Source organism: Galeopterus variegatus, unplaced genomic scaffold (assembly GCF_000696425.1).
Source record: "Galeopterus variegatus unplaced genomic scaffold, G_variegatus-3.0.2 Scaffold15530, whole genome shotgun sequence".
Taxonomy (NCBI): domain Eukaryota; kingdom Metazoa; phylum Chordata; class Mammalia; order Dermoptera; family Cynocephalidae; genus Galeopterus; species Galeopterus variegatus.
The window spans coordinates 8648-16998 of NW_007741641.1; the positions used below are offsets into that span (position 1 = coordinate 8648).

General features: G+C 44.1%; 1 protein-coding gene across 1 annotated transcript; it reads left to right on the forward strand.

Moving 5' to 3' along the window:
* Positions 1–581: 581 nt before the first annotated feature.
* On the forward strand, positions 582–7866 carry KIAA1257 (KIAA1257 ortholog; the record flags this gene model as incomplete). Its single annotated transcript, XM_008563926.1, is given in 9 exon segments — positions 582–617; positions 619–850; positions 962–1032; positions 2130–2234; positions 2236–2311; positions 5551–5694; positions 6600–6687; positions 7750–7829; positions 7832–7866. Coding segments are annotated over 9 exon segments (867 nt in total), but the record flags the coding sequence as incomplete, so codon positions are not given.
* Positions 7867–8351: the final 485 nt, after the last annotated feature.

Sequence of the window (8351 nt, forward strand, 5' to 3'; positions counted from 1 at the left end):
CCATTTTCTTCCATGTGATACCCTGGGTCACCGTCACCACCACCAAGATCCTCACCAGATGTATTCCCTGGGCTTTGGACTTCCCAGCCTCCAAAACTGCAAGTGATAAATTTTGTTTTGTTTTCTTTTCTTTTCTGACGGGTAAGGGGATCACAACCCTCGGCCTGGTGTGGTCTGCACCACCTTCAGCCAGTGAGTGCACCAGCCATCCCTATATAGGATCCGAACCCACGGCCTCGGCGCTACCAGTGCCACCCTCTCCAGAATGAGCCACGGGGCCAGCCCTGAACTTTGTTTTCTTTATGAATTACCCAGTTCAAAGTATTTTGTTGTAAGCAACAGAAATGGATTAATACACACCGTCTCTGCGGTTCCTTCGTCATTCATCTTCTACCTCTATTGAATACCTACTGTGTGCCACACAGTGATTGAGGCCTTGGCTTTTCAGCCAGGAACAGGACAAGGGAAGGGAGTGAGGAGAAGGGGGGTCTTCCTGGAGGATGCATGGCTTAACCCCTTGGACCAGAGGGTGGTGACAGCTTCTATTTTCTTGCAGCCAGGAGTGCTGGCTGCAGCACAGCATGTTGCTGACCGTGTGGGAGTGGGAGGATGAGGACAGGGAGAGAGAGCATAGAGCCCATCTCCTCCATCATCAGCTTTAACCGGTCCCTGAGTGACTGTGATGTGGAGGAATACCTGAAGGTCAAGGCCAAGGCCCAGGAGTCTAACTCTGACCACCAGCACAACACCGTCGGGTCCTCAGACAATCCTGCCAGTTCCTTCAAATCTGATGCACTATAGCTCATCCCCTGGAAATTCGCCATCTTGCTGGCCTTTTCTGTGAACATGGGTAGGTGCTAAAGCAATATTCCAGTACCCTCTGCACAAAGCAGGTACACCAATGACCTTCTCCCAGGAGTTTAGGGCACGTATGCTCCACATTCTTCCTCCAGACCCCCAGCAAAGAGAGTGGCCGATGCCAGCCAGGAGCAGAGGTCAGAAAAAGAAACAGCAATTTTAGGGGGCCCAACTGTGGGCCAGGCATGTAAGTGGTCACATGGGCTTTCACATTCTTAATCCTCTCAAGAACCCTAAGAAGCAGGTGATGTTCTGTCTGGTTTTTACAGATGAAAACCACAGAGAGGTTAAGGCATTGATTTCCATAAGCTGGTTGTGCATCACCTAGTACCTTGCTTAAAATACATTTTTTCAGATCTATTGAATCAAAATCTCTTAATGTAAAGGTGTATCGATTAGCTATCTCCACAAAAATGCTATGTTACAAACCTGACAATCCTCCAAGCTCAGTGACTGCAAACAGGGATCAGTTGTTCTCTGGGATGTGCAGGTTGCTGATTAAGGATGGGCTCTGTGACAGTGACTCTTCTCTACCTCATGTGTCTTTCGTCCTCCTCCCTGGCAAGTGGGCTTACCCAGTGCTATGGATTGAATGTCCCCCCAGAACTCACTGAAGGTGAGTTGTAACAGTGTTGAGAGGGTGGGAAATCAGATTATGGCAGTGATGGAAGGTGGGGCCTTTAAGAGGTGATTGGATAGTGAGGACTGTGCCCGTGTGAATGGATTAATCTATTCATGGAGTAATGGGCTGATGGTTTAAATGGGTTGTCATGGGTGTAGATGGGTGGCTTTATAAGGAGAGCACATGAAAGAGCTCCCTTGCCGTCCTCATCATGTGATTCCCTGCATCACCACAGGACCCTGTAGAGAGTTCCCACCCAGAAGAAGGCCCTCGACAGATGTGCCCCTGGACTGTGGACTTCCCAGACTCCAAACTGCAACAAATGAATTTCATTCCTTGATGAATTACCCAGTTATAAGCAACAGAAAAGGGACTAATGCACACAGACACCCTCTTACTTGGAAAAGCATATACACACAGAGGGCACGTGTGGTCCCGCAAACACTCTGCAGGTCTCTGGGCACCTCCTACCTACTAACACTTAATTGGCCAAAGCAAGTCATGTGGTTCAACCCCAACATGAAGAGCAAAGTACTTCACCACTTGATAGGCTAGATTTTTTTTTTTTGTCTACATACTTGAACTTGAACTATCCCACCATGATGATTGATTTCAGTTTCTCATTGTATTCTGTCCATTGTTGCTTCAGATATTTTCATGGACCCAAACTTTTAACATCAGTGTGACAAAGGAATTATTAAAGAAAATAAATGTTCGCAAAATAACCTTGATGCTCTGGAACATTAAGGACAAATTTCCAAAAAAAAGTCAGTTATTATCAATTAAAGACCACTGGTTACTCGGATGATGTAGGATCTTCTGCAAAGTCAGGTATTCTGATTTTAATTGAAATGTTTCTGGAGGCTTGTGGCTTCTCAGTAGTTTTCCCTGACAGAGCAAAAGCCCACGTCCCCTCATTACCTTGACCTGATTTTCACAGTGCACACATCGGTTTCTGTGTGAGTGGCATGTCATCCTTCCAGAAGGTGCTTGGGGTTGTAGGAGGTGCTACCGGTGGAGCTATGGCCAGAAGTGGGTAGTGCCTGTGTGCCTTCACTGCCTTTCAGGACCTTCTGTCCCAGGGCAGCTCTGATGGGGACACCCACCACCAGCTTGTCTCCCTGGACTAGCATTGTGTGTTCACTGAAAAAAAAGAAAAAGAGAGGATACCAAGAAACAAAAGAGAAAACTTAAAAATCCTACCACCGCGAGACAATCATGCTAACACTTTCACACAGACCCTTCTAGATTCTCACTTGTAGAAATACTGTATCAATGCAGAAAGTCTTTTTGAACTCCCCTCTGAAGGAGAGAGCCGGAAGGGATGGAAAGACCCAGGCTTTGAAGTCAGATAAATTCAATCCCGTCTCCATCTTGTACTAGCTGATGACCTTGGGCATGTTCCTGAACATCCGCTCCTCATCTGTGAGAAAGGGAAAATAAATAGTACTTACTCCACTGGCATAAAGAGGCACGGTAGTAGGAGTGGTTCCCCCAGGTGCAAGCAATACGGAAGGTGCGCATTGCCTACAGAGAATTTAAACACAATGAAATTCTGCCAATTAAACTATGACATGGCATTAATTATAAGATGTATCCCAATGTTTAGAGATGTTCAAAAATAAAAACAATGTGCATGTCAGAATCAATGAAGTATGGTACTGTTGTTGGCTTCCAGACAAGTACAATTATCGCCATTTTACTGTGAGCAAAGTGACACTGTCATTTGCTTCAGGCGAGTGGCAGTGCCATAATCAGAACCCAGCTTCATGCGACTGGAAACCTTGGCTTTCTCTGGTTTTCCAGCCTGCCTTCTCGAGGAGCCTTTCTGATCCTGGAAGGGAGTTCTAGGCCCTGCAGGGAGAGCCCGCGGGCCTCTTGCTGTGAGTGTTCATGAAGTCTTGGCACCTGCTCTTCCTTGAACCCTGTCCCAAGCCTGGCATCACCGCCTCTTATTTTACATGTTTTTCCCCCCTAAAAAAACAGTGTATGTTCCCTTTGTAAAACAATTTAGAAATAGACTAGGAAAAAGGAGAAAATATTGAAATCGCATGATGCCTGTCCATCGCTAGTCATTGTTAACATTTTTCCTGGAGACTAGTGTACATGTTGTCTTAAGTCCTGCCTTTTGTCACTTAAAATGCTTGATGCTTGATGAAAACTCCTGTTTCCTGGGAGGGCAGAAACACAACAGGAGGCCTGTTTCATGTCACAGAGGGGATAGTAAATCTGTTTGGCTTCACGGGAGGTCCCATGCTGGAATTCGTCAGCTTTCAGCCTGCTGGTCTTGAGTGGAACATCCCAATCTGAGTTAGCATTTCTCTTCTCTTCAGTGGGCTCGTCCTCTGAGTTTCTCAGAACTGGACAAAGATGGCATTGGTCTTGAAGCTCCAAGTCCTGTTTGACTCCTGTGCTCTCAATTCTCGCCCCTGACATCTCCTTGCTGTTCCCACCTGTTCTCCTTGGAGCTCTCTGCCCTTCAGCCACTATCTCCCTCTGGACTCTAGCTCTCTCTGCACCAGGTTTTTTCTCTCTCCTGCCACTGTTGACTGACCTTTCTATACCACCCTTTGACCATGATACTGTGTTGCTCTGCAGTGTTTCATGGCTGCCCAGTGTCTTAGGAAACCGAGTTCAGACTTCTGAGTCTGGCCTTGAAGGCTTTATATAATTTGCTCCCAAGGTTCCTTTCTCACTCCCACTGCCACCTTCACACTGTGGTCCACTTCCTGGTCCCTGCAGACACTAGGCTCTGCCTCATTATAGGGCCTGCCTTCAGGTGGCTGACGATACCTTAGGAGCTCTCAGGCTCATCTCTTTCTCCAAAAATGTTATCTATCCTTCAACACAGGATCAAAGCTCACCTCTTTTTTTTTTTTTTTTCGTGTCCGGCAACGGATCGCAACCCTCCGTGTTGCTCCCGCACCTCGCTCAGCCAGTGAGTGGGAACCGGTCTGTATGTGGGATCCGAACCCTCAGCAGGAGCGCCACCGCGCTTCCCAAGTGGCGCACTGCCAGTTTGTTGGTTCCTCGCCACCGGGGACCAACAACACAGGGCGGGAAGGGACCCCGGACCAGCCGGCGGTAACCTCTTGTGGGGCTGAGCGGGATGATGAGTGTCGCAGGCCCGATCCCCTCTGCGCTTCGGCCCCGGGGACAAAGAAAGAACACCGAGCCAGGAGAGCGGTCAAAGCCGGAACTCTGTTTATTACAGCAGACAGGGATTTTTATAAGGTACTAGGGGCGGGGGAGCCCTTATCCAATAGGGAGTTGACACACTGCTATCCGGGGGGAGGGGTGAGGACAGGGCAAGCGGGAAAAAAGTGCAGAGTATATAGGAGAAAGCAGGCATGCTGCAAAGGGTCTGGAATGTAAAGATATGATAATATCTTGAGGAGAGACAAAGACAGGACATTCAAAGTAAAGGTTGCCACCCAGAATGTTTATGGTTAAACAGTTTCTAGAGAAGGATAAAAGGTCACTTGCAAATTAACTTGCATAGCCAGGATCAAAGCTCACCTCTTTTTTTTCCCTACCTCTTTCCTGTAGCTTCCATTATCTCCATTTATTCATCATTGTACATGTTTTGGTAGCTGTCGTGTGTGTGCCCTGTATTGATGGAGGTGAAAGGCGTGGAGAGGTGGGCTCCCTAGCTGGGGACAGGAAGCTCTGGGTATAGTCCTGGCTTTGCCGAGAACCAGCTCTCTGTCCACAGGAAGGTTAAGTGTCGATTCCTCATCTGTAAATTGGGGGAAACTGTAATGCCTTCCTTAAAGTGAAATATGATTCAGTGGAACAACACATCAGGAGCTTTATGATCTTATTTAGAGGAAGCCATTGCCAGTTGAGGTCTGAGATCCTCAAAATAACTACAAACATGTGTAGTTATTCTTTTGAGGCTCCTGGTATTTGGAGGCAGCTTCCCAGGCAACAACTCAAGGAGGGCAGGAACCTTATCTGTCTTTCCATTGCCTTATCTCCATGCAAGGAAAGTGATTGTCACATAGTAGGTATTCAATACATATTTCTGATAGATTGACTCAATGATCCTTTCCTCTCCTACATTCTAGATGAAGTGAGATACTTGGTTTTAAATCAGAGAACATTATCTGAACAGGGCACTGAGAAAGTCGGTGTTGTCAGAGAGGAGTGGAACCAGGAATATCCACCAGGAAAACAAGAAAAAGCAGAAAAACCCTCAGAGGCTTTGCGAGGTGAGTGGAGAACCTTTGTGGAAAGCTGAAGGCAAGACTGTGGCAGGGAGAGCCGGTGACTGGTGCCGCCGGTGTGGTGCACATGCACTGGTGTCCCTCCCGTGTGTCAGCAGCTCCTGCCAGCTGGTTTGCCCTGCCAAGGCAACACTGCTCTCGCTGCATGGCTCACTTTTTTGTTGTGGATTTCTTTTCTTTCTTTAATTTTCATTTGTTTTGTAACTTATAGAAAACTTTTCTGACTCTAGAAGTTATATATGTGGTTTTTAGAAAATTCAGTGACTATAGAAAAGTAAAAAACAAGCAGGGAAAATAGTCTATAATTCCATCACCAGGAGCAATCAGTGTAATATTTTGGTTATCATATTATGGCAAATTCCATTGATTTTGTTCTAGAACTTTCTTTTTAACATAGATGAAGCTATCCTGGATATATTCTTCTGCATTCTGAGATTGTCAATATGTTATCCCATGCACTTTCCTATTTCCTTAAAGACTATACATAAACTTCGTTTGTAATGGCTACATAGTATTTCATCTGCCGGTAGGACTGTAGTTCGCTTAACCATTACCTATAGCTTGAAATTTGGGAATCTCAGGAGCATTTTCAGTATTCTCTAATGTAAACAGTGCTGAAATGGACAGTTTAACAGAAAATAGACTTTCTCCTGCTTTTTCTCTATGGGGCGTTATATAAAGAACTGGGGCCTCTTGCCTCCATTTGTCCAAATAAGCAGAATTGGTCAGTATATTCATTCATTCCTTCATTATTTACAAAGCCCTTTTACTGAATGCTTATCACATACCAGGCCTTCTGCCTGGACACTGGATTATAGAAACATGATAGGCGCCCTCTTAGTGAGCCAGCATGCAACAAGAAGCTTAGAGACATTTGCTAATATTATCAGGTTCTCAGCAAGCAGTGCCTGAAGCTTCTTCCAAGAACAGTCAGGAATATGAAAAGTTACTCAAACCAGATGATTCTTCCCTAACTGGGTAAGAATGGAAACATGTTATTTTGGATGGTGGGAGTGGAGCCCCTCTTGTGCTGGCCCTACCATAAATCATTATAGATATTTTAGTAATTCCAGTTAAGGTGGGGTTCATGCAACCCAGGAGAGATTAAAGGAACAGGGAAAGAGAAACTTGTGTTTATAAGCACATGTGTATCAGGCACTGTGCTTCCTGTTGCATTATCTTACCTCCTTTAATCCTCATAGTGATCACTCTGTGAGGTGGTATTACCATCTCCATCTTCTACACAAGATGATTGAGTAGTTAAGTGATTTGCACAAAGTCATAATATCAGAATTCTTGATTATGCCAGGATTCCAACCCACACCTTCTGATCACTGAGTCCACATCCTTTCCTGTCGTGAGTGTAGTTGCTCTTAGGGCCTCTGGTAGCGTGAGAATGGTCTGGAGAAGGAGTTTCCTTGGAGGCTGTGGGGAGCAGGGAGAGAATGCATGCCCCAATGGTGATTCTGGGGGATGAGATGGGGAGAACCAAGAAAGCATGACATTAAACAATCTTGATTTTTTAAAACTATTTTTGCATTGAATTTCTAGATTAATTTGGGAGAAATTGACATTTTTACATTGTCAAGTTATTCTATCAATGGTCATGGTGTATTCTTTCACTTAATTCAGACCCTCCTTTATATCCTTTAATAGAGTTAATTTTTTCTTCGTATAGATGTGTAGATAATTCCTGTAAGTGAATTCCTAGGTGTTTTATGGTTTTGATTGCTTATATAAAATATGTTATTTTCCATTATATTTTCAAGTTGGTTAGAACCTCTATGGTACAAATGTGGTCTGCAGACCAGTTGTGTCAGCATTCCCGGGGAGCGTGGTAGAAATGCAGGATTTCCGGCTTGCCCCAGGCTTACTGAACTGTAATCTGCATTTCATCTAACGAGATCCCCAGGTGATTCATATGCATGTTGACATTTGAGAATCATTGGGTTAGAGGAATGCAATGAAATTGGCTCTCAGATCTGGCCCCTGACTTTATTCACTTTCATTAATTTTTCTCTTTGTGAATTTTCTAGATAGAGTATTTCAAGAGTACAAGCTATTTTCTTTGTCAGACGTAACCATGATGGAGATCAGGGAATTAATTGAGAGATCATCATTTGCAACTTAACAAACATATTAGACAAAGATCTCAAAGTTAGTTAGGATGGGATTTTGGAATTTTGTAATATAACTAGACTTAGAAGAATTATGAAATATTTCAAATTCAGGATACTTCAATAACATTCTTGATAGCTGACAATGTGTTACACACACACTCACACACACACACACACACACTCAGTAATAGACCTGGTTGAGGGTCTCACTCTTTTTTTAATTAATATATATATATTTTAGAACAGTTTTAGATTGACAGAAAAACTATGCAGATAGTACAAAGAGCTTCTGTATTCCTCCTCCCCAGCAGTTTCCACTATTACATGAATGTGATATATTTGTTACCATTAATGAACCAATATTGATATATTATTACTAAGTGAAGCCCATACTTTATTTAGATTTCCTTAGGGTTTTTAATTTTAATTTTTTACCATTTTTTATTGTGGTCAAATATATATCACATGAAGTATACCATTTTCACCATTTTTCAAGTATACAATTCAGTGATTTTAAGTACA